The sequence below is a fragment of the Microcaecilia unicolor genome, chromosome 3 (assembly GCF_901765095.1).
Source record: "Microcaecilia unicolor chromosome 3, aMicUni1.1, whole genome shotgun sequence".
Taxonomy (NCBI): Eukaryota; Metazoa; Chordata; class Amphibia; order Gymnophiona; family Siphonopidae; genus Microcaecilia; species Microcaecilia unicolor.
The window spans coordinates 244066325-244083514 of NC_044033.1; the positions used below are offsets into that span (position 1 = coordinate 244066325).

Here is a 17190-nt window from a genome sequence, read left to right on the forward strand (position 1 = left end):
AGTACCGGAGAGGTGTTTGACAACACCGGTGAAAACAAATACAAAGTGATGTTGTGGTAGGTAAAGTTCATGTGGCACAGCCACATTAGGGAATCAAACAGCGGGAGAGTTGTGTTATGTCTATTACGTACTTTAGTTTTGTTGTGTTGCAGAAATCAGGCATTTAAGTTGGATTGGTAGGGTATGCCTTTTTAAACAGGTTAGTTTTTAGTGTTTTTCCGAAGTTGAGGTGACTTTAGTCCTGAGTCTGCCCTCCTTCAACCTCATGTCCTCTAGTTCTACCGCCTTCCCGTCTCCAGAAAAGGTTCATTTGCGGATTAATTAATACCATTCAAATATTTGAACATCTGTATTATGTCACCCATTTCTCCTTTCCTCTAAGGTATACATGTTCAGGTCAGCAAGTCTCTCCTCGTACGGTTTGCAACACAAATACCATACCATTTTTGTAGCTTTTCTTTCGTTGCTAGAAGATGTGGTTCCAGCAGGTAGTGTATATAGGTTTTAAAAATGTGTGGACAAGTTCCATAGTCTGTTACTGAGATAGACATGGGGGAGGATACTGCTTACCCTGGGATCAGTAGCATGGAATCCTGCTGCTATTTGGCATTCTGCCAGGTACTTGTGATCTGAGTATGGCCATTGTTATGTTATTTATGCTCCTACACATGTGGTAGGAATGTCCAAGTATTAAGAGCATGTGGGATATAGTACTTGATACAATGCAGAGGTGCTTTGGGGTAGTGGTTTGGAGGGATGCTGAATAGGGCTCTTTATGATACCAAGCAGGTTTTCGCCCCTTCACAGCACTGAAACCATGCTCATTACTCTCCTGTCCAATTTCAAAATGGAAATAGCAATAGGTAATAGCATCCTTCTACTCCAATTTGACATGTCCAGTGCTTTCGACATGGTTAATCACGACATTCTATTAAACCTTCTTGATTACTTCGGGATCGGAGGAAATGTACTTAGTTGGATAAAAGGTTTCCTTACCTACAGAACCTACCAAGTAAAATCTAATTCAATCCTATCACTGCCATGGAAAGCTGATTGTGGAGTTCCTCAAGGCTCCCCTCTATCCCCTACACTCTTCAATATAATGTTGATTCCCTTGGCCAAATCCTTATCCAAGCTTGGCCTGAACCCATTCATCTATGCCGATGACGTCACAATCTACATTCCCTTTAGAAAGAACCTGGCTGAAATCTCCAAAGAAATCAATCTTGGCTTGCACACCATGAACAAATGGGCTAATCCTTTCAGTTCAAACTGAATACTGAGAAAACACACTGCTTTGTCCTTTCATCTTTACATAATAGGTTCAAACCTTCATCTCTAATCACTCCAGACCTTACCCTTCCTATCTCTGAAAGCCTAAAAATACTTGGAGTAATCATCGATCGCAACCTACCACTTGGAAGCCAAATTAATTCCGTAACAAAGAAAATGTTCTTCTCATTGTGGAAACTCAAGTGGATAAAACCTTTTTTTCCTAGAGAAGTTTTTCGACACCTAGTTCAATCAACGGTATTAAGTCACCTAGACTACTGTAATGGAATATATGCTGGATGCAAAGAACTTGTTAAGAGACTCAGACTGCCCAAAACACCGCAGCCAGATTAATTTTTGGTAAATCCAAATTTGAAAACTCTAAGCCCCTTCAAGAAAAATTACACTGGCTCCCAATAAAGGAAAGAATTAACTTCAAAATTTGTACCCTAGTACACAAAATTCTTTATGGAGAAGTGCCAGGATACATGAATAACCTAATCAACCTTCCTTCTAGAAATACATCAAGAACATCCCGTTCATTCCTAAACCTCCATTATCCTACCTGCAACAGCCTCAAGTATAAATCTACTTCCTTTTCCTTTATCAGCACCCAATTATGGAATGCTTTACCAAAAGCTGTCAAAACTACCCAAAATCATCTTAACTTTAGGAAATTACTCAAGACCATCTTATTCACGAAAGCCTACTCCCAGTATCCAACATAAATCCTAAAGACCTCCAAAGCAATACATTAATGGACTATTTTGGACTCTTTTTCCTTTCCCTTCCTTTCAAATTGTTCTTCTACACTCTCTGTTTATCACAATATATTGTAATTGATTAATAACCGGGTTGGCGATTGCCTTCTCAGTTTAATGTGAGCCACATTGAGCCTGCAAACATGTGGGAAAATGTGGGGTATAAATGTGACAAAATAAATAAATAAAAATAAATAAATAAATATAGATGAGGAAAAAGCAACGTTGTATGAAGCTGACAAGAGCTGGAGACTGAGTGGAGTGCCAGGTAAACAAGAGTTGCAACACTGACCGACTACCGCCAGGTACACTCTGGAGCTACAAAAATAAATATATTTTTGCAGCACCGGATATGATGGTGAGCTAGGGGTGGGAAGTACAGCCGAGCTGCTTCAGGCCAGCAGTATTTCCTGTTTAGCAAGCGGTAAGCCTGTGTTGGGCTGAAGAGGTTACTAATAGAAGTCTTGAACATGGAAGGTTAATAGCATAACATTGCTGTGGCAGTGTTCTTGATTCATCCCTGGAGGAAGTCGTCTTGGTGAAATGGAAGTCCCCGTTGGGACCGACCATGAAGATAAATGCTGCTTTGTTCTGAGGCTTACTTTGGATAACGGGAGTGGCCTAGTGCTTAGGGTGGTGGACTTTGGTCCTGGGGAACAGAGGAACTGAGTTCGATTCCCACTTCAGGCACAGGCAGCTCCTTATGACTCTGGGCAAGTCACTTAACCCTCCATTGCCCCATGTAAGCCTGCCATGAGTGGGAAAGCACGGGGTACAAATGTAACAAAAAAAAAAATGAACTATATGAGTGAACTATAAAATTGGACAGAATAGAGAACTATTTTGTTGAAAAAGATTTTAAGATAAAAGAAGATATAAAATTTAAAAATATGCATATTGTGGTGGACACTAACACTGGATGCTATTAAATAAGGGGAGTTTTTGACCTATGATTAAAGCTGGGCATTTATGTGCTATGATGCATTTCTTCCTTAAAACAAAATCAATGGTTATTGTTACAGTTGTGATAACCTACTGTTTTTTTGATTGTTTGTAATTTGCTCTTTTTTGTCTGAAATATTTATCTCATTCAATACATTAAAATTATTTCTTTCCTGCATGAGTCTTTTTACGCAGTTGCATTTTGTCTTTTTCACTGAAACATTTATCACTTTCAGAATATTTAGATACTTTCTCTCCCTTGTGCGTCAATTTATGCTGTTGTAGGGCTTCCTGACTGAAACATTTATCACGATCAGAACATATTAATGGTTTTTCTGTCATGTGGGTCACTTCATGCTTTTGTAGGTTCTGTTTCCGCCTGAAATGTTGATCACACTGAGAACTTTTAACTGGTTTATCTTGTGTGTGTGCCATTTTATGCAGTTGTAGATTGCCTTTCTGACGGAAACATTTATCGCATTCAGAAAATTTAAATAGTTTTTCTCCAGCATGAGCTATTTTATGCCGTTGCTGAAGGGTCTTCCGACTGAAACGATTATCACATTTAGAACATATTAGTGGTTTCTCTATCAGGTGGGTCACTTCATGTTTTTTCAGGGTCTGTCTCCACCTGAAATATTTATTACATCGGGAACATTTAAATGGTTTATCTCGTGTGTGAACCACTTTATGTGATTGCAGATTGCCTTTCTGACGAAAACATTTATTGCATTCAGAACATTTAAATGGTTTTTCCCCAGTGTGCAACATTTTATGTAGTTGCAGATGGGCTTTCCGACTGAAACGTTTATCACATTCAGAACACTTAAATGGTTTACTTCCTGTGTGAATCATTTTATGCAGTTGCAGGCTACGTTTGTGACGGAAATATCTGTCACATACAGAACACTGAAATGGTTTCTCACCTGTGTGAATCAATTTATGCTGTCGCAGATTGCCTTTAAGACTGAAACTTTTATCACATTCAGAACAATGAAATGGTTTTTGTCCAGTGTGAATCATTTCATGCCTTTGCAGATCACTTTTCCAAATGAAACATTTATTACATTGAGAACATTTAAATGGTTTATCTCGTATGTGTGCCATTTTATGCAGTTCCAGATTGCCTTTTCCACTGAAACATTTATTGCATTCAGAGCATTTAAATGGTTTTTCTCCAGTGTCAGTTATTTTATGCCGTTGAAGAAGGGCCTTCTGACTGAAACATTTATCACTTTCAGATAATGGTTTCTCTGTCAGGTGGGTCACTTCATGCTTTTGCAAGATCTCTCTGCATCTGAAATATTTATTACATTGGGCACATTTAAATAATTTGTTTTGTATGTGAGACATTTTATGTACTTGCAGGTTGCCTTTCTGACTGAAACATTTATTGCATTCAGAACATTTAAATTGTTTTTCTCCACAGTGAGCCATTTTATGCTGTTTCAGAAGGGCTCTCCGACGAAACCTTTTATCACATTCAAAACATTTAAATGGTTTGCTTCCTGTGTGAACCATTTTATGCTGTCGCAGGCTGCTTTTGTGACGGAAACATCTGTTACAAACAGAACATTGAAATGGTTTCTCATCTGTGTGAATCAATTTATGCTGCTGTAGGTTGCCTTTAAGGCTAAAACGTTTTTTGCATTCAGAACACTGAAATGGTTTTTGTCCAGTGTGGATCATTTCATGCCTTTGCAGGTCACTTTTCCAACTGAAACATTTATCACATTCAGAACATTTAAATACTTTGTTTTGAGTGGCACTGTCCTCAATCGTGTTAGTTTTGCAATTACTGCTAGAAGAATGGCTCTCAGTCCTGAGGTTCGGTATATGATGCTCAGCAAAACGTGATTCTGTGGTGAAACTTTCCCGACTATCAGTAATTTTAAAAGGTGTCTCACCTTCTTTCTGTCCCTGAGTTTGTACAAGTTTTGGGCAGTAGCTAGAATTTCTCTCTTCTATGTTTGATTTTTCTCCTTTTTGGGCTATTTCTTTCACCCTGGGTGGACAGACTTTGGGGGGGTCTTTGGCTTTCCATGCCTCCATCTGCTGTCTATTCCACTTTCTTACTTTCTTAATGTTATTCTTAAATCCATGATCTGTTGGACAAAAATGAGAATATGATTATTAATTTTACAGCTATGGAAAAGAACATATATAAGTAACCATAAGATTATTTAAAGAAGGTATTTGTTTGACCAATATTCCATATGACACATTACAGGAAGGGGAAACAGACTATGTTGAAACTCATCATTATGCGCATCTCATCGTCCGCAGTGATTCCTTTTACTTCGATTACAGTCACTAATTAAAAACTCTGCAAACCCCTGCTAGAGACCTGGGATTCATTCAATCCAGGCTACATCACCTGTTTCCTGCAGCTCTTCACAAGTGCTCACATTGGGAAGATTTCTTCTCTTCTCAAGTCCCTGTTCCTTAAATCGGATTAAGATCTCAGGTTTGATATTAGGGGAGCCTGTTACAGAAAAACATAATTACAATCGGATCATTTTTTAAATCTGGTGGTTAATGTAATTTTTTTTTTAATGCTGACTGCAATGTTTAAATAAATACATATACTCAGTAGCACTGAATGATCATAATCGCTGCTGACTGCCAGCTGCTATCTGTGTGATGTCAATAGTTGGCTTCTATACAGTGTTATTTTAGGATTGGTGCAGATAATAAATGTTTCACCTCCCCACCAGCTCAGTCTTAACTGCACCCTGGCAGGGGGTGATGTGCTGAGCGGACACCTAACAGACAAGCTCCTGAGAATATATCCAGTGCCAAGACAGTGGAAATTACGCAAGGCAGACAAATTTGCTGAAGTAAGAAGATGTAAAGCGGCTACAGGCCTGTTCTAAACTACATGTGAGATGGACATCCACGTACTGGAAACACCCGGCATTAACATGCATTTTACAAACTGAAATGTCCAAATTATGAATGGGGGGGGGGGGGGGGGGGGAGATAAGGACAATAGACATCTGTATGGCAGCACAGGATTGGAACATGGAATGTTGCTACTATTTGAGATCCTACATGGAATGTTGCTAGTGAAGTAGTAGCCTAGTGGTTTGTGCAGTGGAACATGGAATGTTGCTACTCTGAGATTTTAATTGGAATGTTGCTATTCTTGAGATTCTACACGAAATGTTGCTAGTGGAGGAGTAGCCTACTGGTTAGTGCAGTGGAACATGGAATGTTGCTACTCTGAGATTCTAGATGGAATGTTGCTAGTGGAGGAGAAGCCTAGAGGTTAGTGAAAGGAACATGGAATGTTGCTACTCTTTGAGATTCTAGATGGAATGTTGCTAGTGGAGGAATAGCCTAGAGGTTAGTGCAGTGGAAGGAAAAATTAGGTTCTTACCTTGGTAATTTTCTTTCCTTTAGTCACAGCAGATGAATCCATTAACTGATGGGTTGTATCCGCCTACCAGCAGGTGGAGATACAGAACACTGAAAAACCATAGTGCCTCTTGGACGGCTAGCCCCTACTGCCTTCAGTATTTTAGATTTCCAAATCAGAGTGATCCATAAACGTATAATAACATAAACTTTCCTCACAGCGAACAATCGCCCCAGAACAGGAGCATCAAAGGAGGGACGATCTCAACCTCCTGTAGTAGAACATCATGTAAAAATTCTGATAACTGTTTTCCAACTTCTCCCAATGAGATATATATCTGCATGAAAGATCTGAACAAAAAACAAAGTCAGACAGAGAGGGATCATGGATTCATCTGCTGTGACTAAAGGAAAGAAAATTACCAAGGTAAGAACCTAATTTTCCCTTCCTTGTCATCAGCAGCAGATGAATCCATTAACTGATGGGATGTACAAAAGCACTCCCTAGTTAGGGCGGGAATCTGTCACTCCCCGAGCAAGCACTTGCGCTCCAAACTGCGTGTCCCGCTTCGCTGCAACATCCAGCCTGTAATGCCAGACAAAGGAGAGCTTAGAAGCCCAAGTAGCCGCACTACAGATCTCCTGAAGAGAGAGAAAATCACTCTCGTGGAATGCGCTTTAAATGCATCAGGCGGAGACCGCCCTGACAGCAGATACGCAGAAAAAATGACTTCCTTGAGCCAACGGGCTACAGTGGCCTTAGACGCCGGAGACCCTCTTCGAGGACCTGACAACAAGACAAAAAGGTGATCAGAGGTCCTGAAGTCATTTCACATTTGCAGATACTGCAAGAGAGCCCTGAGAACATCCAGAAGATGTAACTGCCCAAAAGATTCCGGAAACTCCTCCCTAGTAAAGGAGGGCAGATAAATGGGCTGGTTTAGGTGAAACGCTGAAACCACCTTAGACAGGAAGGAAGGCACAGTACGCACCGTAACTCCGGACTCTGAGAATTGCAGAAAGGGGTCTCGACAGGACAGAGCCTGGAGCTCAGACACACGTCTCACCGAAGTTATGGCCACCAAAAAGACTGTCTTTAGAGTCACATCTTTCTCTGAAGTTCGCCTCAGCGGCTCGAAGGGTGAACACTGGAGCACCTTCAACACCAGCCCCAGGATCCATGCTGGACACGGCAGCCGCATGGGCGGGCGAAGCCGAGCGCCCCTCTTAGAAATCGGGCAATGTCTGGATGAGCGGCCAGGGAAAGGCCAGAGACCTTTCCTTGAAAGCATGCCAATGCTGCCACCTGCACTGGCAGGGAATCGTAGGCCAAGCCTTTTTGTAAACCATCCTGCAAAAACTCCAGTATTGGCGACACTGTAGCCCTCATGGGTGTGATCGCCTTTGAAACACACCACACCTCAAACTGGTGCCAGACCCGAGCATAAGCAACGGAAGTGGACCGCTTGCGGGCCTGCAAGAGAGTGGAGATGCCTTTGTTAGAATAGCCTTTGTCTCTCAATTGCGCCCTCTCAAGAGCCATGCCGTAAGACCAAAGCGGCAGAGATCCTCCATGGTCATCGGGCCCTGCATCAACAGGTTCGGTACCAGAGGCAAAGGAAGAGGGGCCTCCACCGGAGGTCCGCGTACCACGGCCGCCTGGGCCAATCCGGGGCAATGAGAATCACCACTCCTTGATGTAGCCGAATTCGCAGAAGGACTCGCCCTATCAAGGGCCAAGGAGGGAACACATACATGAGGCCCGGAGGCCAGGGTTGAGCCAAGGCATCCAACCCCGCAAAGCGACGATCTCTCCGTCTGCTGAAAAAGCACGGGACTTTGACATTTGCGCTTGATGCCATTAGATCCGCTACAGGCGTTTCCCATTTGGCACAGATCTGAAGAAACACTTTGTCTGCCAGTTCTCACTCCGCTGGGTCGATTTGATGCCTGCTTAGAAAATCGGCTTGCACGTTGCTCTGACCTGCTATGTGAGCTGCTGCAGAAGCTGCAGATGTAGCTCGGCCCAGTGGCAAATCTGAGCGGCCTCCGTGGCCAGTGTTCTGCACTGAGTGCCGCCCTGTCGATTTATGTAGGCCACAGCTGTCGTATTGTCCGACAGAACTCTGACAGGCAGCCCCTCCAGAGTCTTGTGAAAGGCCAGAAGAGCCTGGAATATCGCTCTCCGTTCCAAGCGATTGATGGACCATCCCGACTCCACAGGTGTCCACAGGCCCTGGGCATAGCTTCCCTTGCAATGTGCTCCCCAGCCGACCAGGCTGGCATCTGTTATCACCAGGCACCAAGAGGGAAGCGCCAGCGGCATTCCTCGCCGCAGCATGCTGTCGGAGAACCACCACTCCATACTGAGCCGGGCCGCAGGGAGCCACGTGAGTCTGCGTTGATAATCCTGGGCCATTGGAGACCATTGTTGAAGCAGGGCAATCTGCAGAGGTCTCTAGTGAGCTCTTGCCCATGGCACTAACTCCAAAGTGGCCGTCATCAACCCCAGCAGCTGGACAAAGTCCCAAGCTCGCGGGCGAGGCATCCGCAGGAGCAGACGGACCTGATTCTGAAGCTTGCACCGCCTTTGGTCGGGTAGAAAGGCAAACCCCGAGGCCGTGTCGAACCAGACCCCCAAATATTCGAGAGATTGAGAGGGGGGTCAGGTGACCTTTGGGTATATTGACGACCCAGCCCAAAGATTGCAGTACTGAGACCACTCTGGCTGCGGCCAGACGACTTTCGTCTGCCGAAGCCACTCTGATGAGCCAGTTGTTGAGGTACGGGTGAACCCGGATACCCTGTCGCCTGAGAAAAGCAGCTAATACCACCATAACCTTGGAAAAGGTGCGGGGAGCTGTGGCGAGGCCAAAAGGCAAGGTCCGAAACTGGAAATGTTTTCCCAACACCGCAAACCGGAGAAACCGTTGATGCGGGGGGCCAAATAGGAATGTGCAAGTAAGCTTCTCTTAGGTCCAGAGACGTGATGAATTCTCCTGGCTGTACCGCCGCAATGACGGAGCGCAGGGTTTCCATGCGAAAATGTCGCACTCTTAGAGCCTCGTTGACTGACCTTAAGTCAAGGATCGGTCGGAAAGACCCACCTTTTCGAGGCACCACAAAGTAAATGGAGTAGCGACCGCAGCTGCGTTCGGCGGGAGGCACAGGGATCACCGCTCCAAGGTGCAACAAGACCTGTAAGGTCTCCTCTACCGCCGCCCGTTTGACGGCAGTACTACATCGGGACTCCAGAAACACGTCTCTCACCGGGGCGCTGAATTCCAATCGGTAACCTTCTCTGATCAGGTCCAGGACCCACTGATCTGAGGTAATCTTGGTCCATTCCTCGAGAAAGAGGGAAAGACGTCCTCCTACTGCAGGAATCGAGGAATGGGCCGGCGCCCCGTCATTGAGGGGGCCGCCCCTGAACTCCTGGCCTTGAACCGGCCGCTGCGGAACGCTTATCCAAGCAAAAGGAGTTCCTCTGCTGAAAACGGGCACGTTGAGAAACCCCTGCAGAGCGCCCTGGGCGATACCTGCGAGCTTCACGGAAGCGAGGTCTGGAAGAGGAGGGCCACACAGAACCCCTGGAAGAAGGCCTTGGCCTATCCTCGGGTAAGCTCTGGGGTTTAGGGTCCCCCAGGTATTTCACAATCTTCTCCAGCTGCTCTCCAAATAACAGGTGTCCCCAAAAGGGAAGCTTCACCAGCTTGCGCTTAGAGGCCATGTCAGCTGCTCAATGCCGTAGCCATAGAAGGTAGCTGGCCGCAACCGCCACAGACATCTGTTTAGCCGAAGCTCTGACCAAATCATAGAGGGCGTCAGCCAAAAATGACAGGGCCGACTCCATCCACAGTGCAACCTCAGCAAGGGATTCCACACCATCCGCGAGCTGTTCCACTGCCTCTTGTAACCAAGCAAGGCAGGCCCGGGCAGCATAGGAACTGCATATCGACGCCCTTAAGGCGAGGCCCGAGATTTCAAATGACCGCTTCAATGCGGATTCAAGCCGCCAGTCCTGTATGTCTTTCAGGGCAACCCCTCCCTCTACGGGGAGGGTGGTCCTCTTAGTCACTGCCGTGACCAAGGCGTCCACTTTAGGCATCCCCAAAGGGGCCAAGTGCTCCTCACTTAGAGGGTAAAGCTGACCCATAGCCCTGGCCACTTTCAAAGGCCCTTCGGGTTCAGACCATTGAGCTGAAATAAGCTCTTGGATGGAGTGATGCACAGGAAAGGCTCGAGCAGGCTTCTCAGAACTCGCTATCCTCGGATTAGTACAATCAATGGTGCTAAGTCATCTAGACTACTGCAATGCCATTTATGCCGGATGCAAAGAACAAATCATTAAGAAGCTTCAAACCACTCAAAACACAGCAGCCAGACTCATATTCGGGAAAGCGAAATACGAAAGCGCCAAACCCCTAAGAGAAAAACTACATTGGCTCCCATTAAAAGAACGAATTGAGTTCAAAGTTTGCACCCTGGTCCACAAAATCGTCTACGGGGAAGCCCCGACCTACATGTCAGACTTTATTGACTTACCTATTAAGAACCCAAAAAGATCATCACGCACATTACTCAATCTCCAGTATCCTAACTGTAAAGGGCTAAAATAAAAGTCCAGATACGCGATCAGTTTCTTATACATCTGCATGCAGCTATGGAATGCACTACCGAAGGCCATAAAAACAACGCAAGACCTAACCATCTTCCGAAGGCTACTGAAAACAAATCTCTTCAAGAAGGCATACCATAAACATCCATCTTAAATACTAAATAATAACACAAAACATGATCTATACAAAATTATCACATGACTGATTAACCTCTTTGCTATTAATAATCAAGCACTACCACTTTAAACCTTATGTCGAATAGGGTCTCTCTATAGTCGATGACCTAATGTATGCTACAATCCAATTTATTATTCAGGAACCTTCATGCAATACCATAATGTATTCTTCTTTACCATGTATGTATGCACATGATATATATGTATACCATGATTTGTTCCATATATGTTATGTTCCATGTATGTTACCATGAATGCATGCACCTTAACACAATACCATTTGTAATTCTGTTACCCGGAAATGGCAACCGCCATTACGGCAAATGTAAGCCACATTGAGCCTGCAAAATGGTGGGAAAATGTGGGATACAAATGCTACAAATAATAATAATAATTACCAGAGGAGGCCTCGCCCTTGGCAGGATCATCAATCGAGAGGGCCTGCAAGGCGTCCGAAATGAGCGCTGGCAGCTCATCCATTCCTTCTGCACAAGATTCCTTTATGCATATCCCGGAATTCAAACATGCATGGGATATGCATAAAGGAATCCTGTGCAGAAGGAATGGATCCTCAGAAGCTTAGCCAAAATTGGGTGGTGGAGCAGGTGGGGGGAAGAGGGGTTGGTGGTTGGGAGGCGAAGATAGTGGAGGGCAGACTTATACGGTCTGTGCCAGAGCCAGTGATGGGAGGCGGGACTGGTGGTTGGGAGGCGGGAAACACTGCTGGGCAGACTTGTACAGTCTGTGCCCTGAATAAGACAGGTACAAATCAAGGTAAGGTATACACATATGAGTTTGTCTTGTTGGGCAGAATGGATGGACCGTGCAGGTCTTTTTCTGCCGTCATCTACTATGTTACTATCGCGGTGGAAAATCCTCACTGCATTGGGATCATCCAGAACCAGTGGCAAACCGGCACTTTCTTCTGGCTCTTCAGACCAAGAGGCCCTGCCAGAACCCTCAAAATCCACACCGCCCGACCGGGGGGGGGAGTGCGCCACTCTCCGACGGGGAATTTACCAGTCTGTGTTTTGCGTCCTTCCAACGCTCGGGGGAATCAGCCAGCCCCGGGCCATCAACACCCGGGGGGAAACCAGGTAGCAGCGCAGTGTCAGACACGTGCAGCAGAGCTCTTTTCAGCATGAAAGCTTTATGCATTAAAAGCACAAACTCCGGGGAGAAAGAGTCACCCTGACCCTCCGTCACCGAATCAGGAGAAACGGGAACTCCTCTGGTAGCCTCTAACCGAGGCGTCCCCCTGCACTCAAGACTCCTCTGCAACAGCGAGGGTCGAGGCGTGTGGCGCTTCCAAAATGGTGCCCGCTGCCACCTCCACTGAGCGGGAAGAATCATCGCTCGCCATGCTCGTACCAGCTCTAGCGTCTAAAGAGCACGTCTTACAGAGCCCCTCTGCTGATCTACGTTTACCACAACGGGAGCAGCGTAACTGCTTCAGCAGCCATCGTCCGACCGGACGGAATTATATAAGTAAAATGGTAAAATTAGGCCTTACCTGCTAATTTTCTTTCCTCTAGACCCTCCAGACCGGTCAAGACGCTTGGGTTATGCTCGCCTACCAGCAGAGGGAGACTGAGAACACTAACTTCAAACTATGTACATATAACCTGTGCCCAGCCCACAATAGCCAGTATACGCTTAGCAAAGCAGAGAAAACCCCTGAAACAGTAACTCTGAAGCTAGAAACCCCTGCACCTGGAAAACCAATAGCCAAACACCAACAATGTGCTTAGACAGACGGAACGTCAAGCGCCCCGCTCTGTAAATTATTATAGTCAAAGAAAACTCTCCGACCCACAGAAAAGTAAAGGAATAGTCCTAGCAGAACACGGCTCAAATACTTCTGATACTAACAATACTTCTGATAATCAATCAGGCGGGCTCTTGACCAGTCTGGAGGGTCTAGAGGAAAGAAAATTAGCAGGTAAGGCCTAATTTCACCTTCCTCAGCGGCCCTCCAGACCGGTCAAGACGCTTGGGAAGTACCAAAGCAGTAGAAATTTAAGGGTGGGACCCTCGAAAAGCAGAAGATAACACAGCCGCTCCTCTTTTGCCTGAACATCAATTCTATAATGCTTCACAAAGGAATGAATGGACGACCATGCCGCTGCCTTACTAATATCCTGCGGAGGAATGAAACTACTCTCCGCCCAGAAAGCAGCAACCCCCCGAGTAGAATGTGCCTTAAGTAACGGGGGCACCGTACGCCGCTTCAACAAATAAGCTGAGGCAATAGCCTCCTTCAACCACCTAGCTAGAGTCCCCTTGGAGGCAGCAGCTCCTTTCTTGAGACCTCCAAACAAAACGAACAACCTATCCGAAGCCCAGAAATCTCTCGTTCTGCACAAATACGACCGCAAGACTCGTCAAACATCCAACTTAGCCAACTAACGCTGAGAGAGATCCCCAGAACGATCCCCCAACACCGGTAACGAAATCACTTGATTTACATGAAAAGCGAAAACCACCTTAGGAACAAAGGAAGGAACCGTACGTAAAGTCACTTTCTCTTTTGCAAAGGACAGAAAAGGCTCCCTACAAGACAAGGCCTGAAGCTCTGAAATTCTACGAGCGGAAGACATGGCCACCAGAAAAACAGTCTTCAAAGTAAGATCTTTACATGTGATGGACGCCAATGGTTCAAACAGAGGGCCCACCAGAGTCTCCAAGACCAAATTCAAATCCCAAGGCGGAACCATCGGACGACGAGGCGGCCGAATCAACTTCACTGCCCTCAGGAACCGTCCTACGTCTGGAGAAGCCGCCAAGGAGACTCCCCGAATCTTACCTCTGAAGACAAAGCGGAAACCTGCACCTTCAGGGAAGAAAGCGAGAGCCCCCTGTCCAAACTATCCTGCAAAAAATCCAAAACTTCCATCACCGAAGCACGCAAAGGGACAAAATTCCGTTCTCGACACCAATTCTCAAAAATGCGCCACACCCGCACATACGCCAAAGACGTGGACTTCTTACGCGACCGTAACATCATATCAATCACCCTGGCAGAGAAACCTTTCTTTCTCAATCTGTGCCTTTCAAGAGCCAAGCCGTAAGCAAGAATGGAGAGGGGTCGGCCATCTCGATCGGCCCCTGCACCAGTCTCACCCGAGGCCCCAGGGGAATTGGATCCTGCACCAGCAAACACATCAGATCTCCGTACCATGGCCGACGAGGCCAATTGGGCACTATCAGAATCACTAAGCCGGGATGACGACCGATCCGCTGCACCACGCGGCCCACCAGCGGCCACGGCAGAAACACATAGAGCAACTGCTGAGTCGGCCACGACAGGACCAACACGTCGAGACCCTCGGCTCCAGCATCTCTTCGACAACTGAAAAACCGAGCGACCTGAGCATTGTCGGCCGATGCCATGAGATCCAACACCAGCCGACCCCACTGCAACACTACCCGCTCGAACACGGAGGGATGGAGAGCCCACTCTCCGGGATCCAACATGTGCCTGCTCAGATAATCCGCGCTCACATTGTCCACTCCTGCTACGTGGCCTGCCGAGACAGCCTGAAGATGACCCCAGCAACTCCGCCGCCTCTACAGCTAACCCTGGACTCTTCGTTCCCCCCTGTCGAAAGAACTCTGACCGCCTTGCCTTCTAGAAGACTCTGGAAGGACCGAAGAGCCAACCGAATTGCTCGCGTCTCCAGGCGGTTGATGGACCAAGACGCCTCTTCCAACGTCCAGCGCCCTTGGGCCACCTGCCCTAGACAATGCGCCCCCCAGCCTGACAGATTCGCATCCGTGGTCAGCACCACCCAATTTGGCACATCTAGCGGCATACCCTTCGCTAGATTCGGAGTGTGGAGCCACCAGCGGAGGCTGTTCCGAACAATCTCCGGCAGCGCTAGCCTGTCCTCCAAACACTGGGACTGAGAGGACCAACGAGTCAACAACGCTCCCTGCAACTGTCTCATGTGGGCCCTGGCCCAAGGAACTACTTCTATAGCCACTGCCATCAGACCTAACACCTAAAGATACTCCCGCGCCCAAGGCGCCCTCTGAGCTCGGAGCTGGCGGATCTGAACCTGCAGCTTGGAAATGCGAGGAGCTGTCAAAAACACCCGGCCTCTCTTCGTGTCGAAACGGACTCCCAGATATTCTAGGGACTGTGACGGAACTAGGTGACTCTTGGCCAGATTGACAACCCAACCCAGCGATTGCAAAAAGGTCACCACCCGGGCGGTAGCCTCCTCACTCTCCGACCGTGTTTTGGCTCGAATCAACCAGTCGTCAAGAAACGGATGAACCAAAATGCCCTGCAACCATAGAGCCGCTGCCACAACCACCATCACCTTGGAAAAAGTGTGAGGAGCTGTTGCCAGGCCGAACAGGAGCGTACAAAACTGAAAGTGTCTCCCTAACACCACAAAACGAAGAAAACGCTGGTGCGCCTCTAGGATGGGGATGTGCAAGTAAGCTTCTGTCAAATCCAATGAAGTCAGAAACTCCCCTTCCTGAACCACTACAATGACAGAGCGTAACGTTTCCATCCGAAAGGAAGGAACCTTTAGCGTCGCATTGACCTTCTTGAGATCTAAAATGGGCTGAAAGGAATCCTCTTTCTTGGGAACCACGAAGTAAATGGAGTAACAACCCGTTCCTCGTTCTCCTGGAGGAACAGGCACTACAGCGCCTAAACCGATCAGACGCGACAGTGTGTCTCGCACTGCTCTTGCCTTGCGCCTTGAGTGACAAGGAGAGACGAGAAAGAAATCGGACAGAGGACCGTCAAACTCCAGTGCGTACCCATCTCGCACTATCTGCAGCACCCACTGGTCTGACGTGATCTGGACCCACCTCTGGTAAAACAAGCGTAAGCGAGCCCCCACGCGAACCAGAGGCTGGGCCCCCAAACCATCATTGCGACACACAGGACGTGCCAGCCGCTCCCGAAGAGTAATCTCACCCCCCACGGCGGCCACCTCGAAAGGATTGGGTTCTGTGGAAAAAACGACCCCTGGTTCCCCCCCCCCCCCCAGAGGACCTACCAGGCCGATACCGTTGAGCTTCACGAAACCGTCCGCGCACAGCAGACCCCCCAGAAGCCTTAGGACGCAGCTCCGGAAGTCGAGGAACCTTAGCATCACCAAGACCCCGCACCAACTTATCCAATTCTTCTCCAAAAAGCAAAGAACCCTTAAAGGGAAGCGAACACAACTTTGCCTTGGACGCGGCATCTGCCACCCAGCCCCGCAATCACAGGGCACGCCGAGCCGCCACAGCAAAGGTCATGTTCTTAGCCGATGCGCGCAACAAATCATACAGCGCATCCGCCAAGAAGGACGACCCCATCTCCAGCTTCGCCAAATCCTGAATTAAGGAGGCCCTATCAGCCTGCGGACTATAGCCGCTCAGCCCAGCGGAAACACGCTCGAGCCACCAGACCTCCACAAACCGATGCTTGCAAAGCCAGAACCGACAAATCAAAGCTGCGCTTCAAAAATGTCTCCAATTTCCTGTCCTGAAGGTCCCGCAACCCAGCCCCCCCCCATCCACAGGAATCCTTGTAGCCTTAGTCACCACCGTCACCACGGCATCCATGGTCGGAGGCTTTAAAGAATCTCTATCCTCCTGCGGAAGGGGATAGAGCTTAGCCATGGCCCGAGCCACTCTACACTGAGCCTCCGGCGAATGCCACTCCTGCGTAACCATTACTCTGAGATCCGAATTCATAGGAAACGTACGGGAGACCCGTCTGATCCCCTTAACCAGCGGGTCCTGCTTCTCGTCTGGTGCCGGAGCTGCTGCCGGATCAAACTTGAGCGTTGCAGGCACCTGCTCAATCAGGTCCGCCAATTCATTCCTGTGAAAAATGCGAACCACCGAAGGGTCCTCCCCGGGCAACGCAAGCTCCTTATCTTGCCCAGTCAACGACCCCTCCTTCTCCTCCTCCAGGGGACTAAAGTCGCCCTCTGACTCCGGAGGAGAAAAACACTCTAAATCATCAGCCCACTCAACACGTGGTCTCTTAGCGCTAGCCCCCCCCCCCCCCCCAGACTAAGGGGCTCCACGCGAGTCGGCCCC

At 47.6% G+C, this 17190-nt stretch overlaps 2 protein-coding genes and 1 long non-coding RNA gene across 3 annotated transcripts in view; all 3 read right to left on the reverse strand.

Moving 5' to 3' along the window:
• Positions 1–17190, reverse strand: part of LOC115464537 (zinc finger protein 845-like) — a 924208-nt gene that overhangs the window by 511936 nt on the left and 395082 nt on the right. The gene's annotated exons all lie outside the window — the stretch shown is intronic.
• The window catches only part of LOC115466435, a 478102-nt gene that overhangs the window by 234155 nt on the left and 226757 nt on the right, over positions 1–17190 (reverse strand). The window lies entirely within an intron of this gene.
• Positions 2819–17190, reverse strand: part of LOC115466395 (oocyte zinc finger protein XlCOF6-like) — a 33694-nt gene continuing 19322 nt past the window's right edge. The window contains exons 4-5 of the mRNA XM_030197593.1: positions 5353–5460; positions 2819–5080 (exon numbers count right to left, since the gene is read on the reverse strand). Of these exons, the coding sequence (XP_030053453.1) occupies positions 3138–5080; positions 5353–5460 (2051 nt within the window). The 3' untranslated portion in view covers positions 2819–3137. The remainder of the gene's footprint in view (positions 5081–5352; positions 5461–17190) is intronic.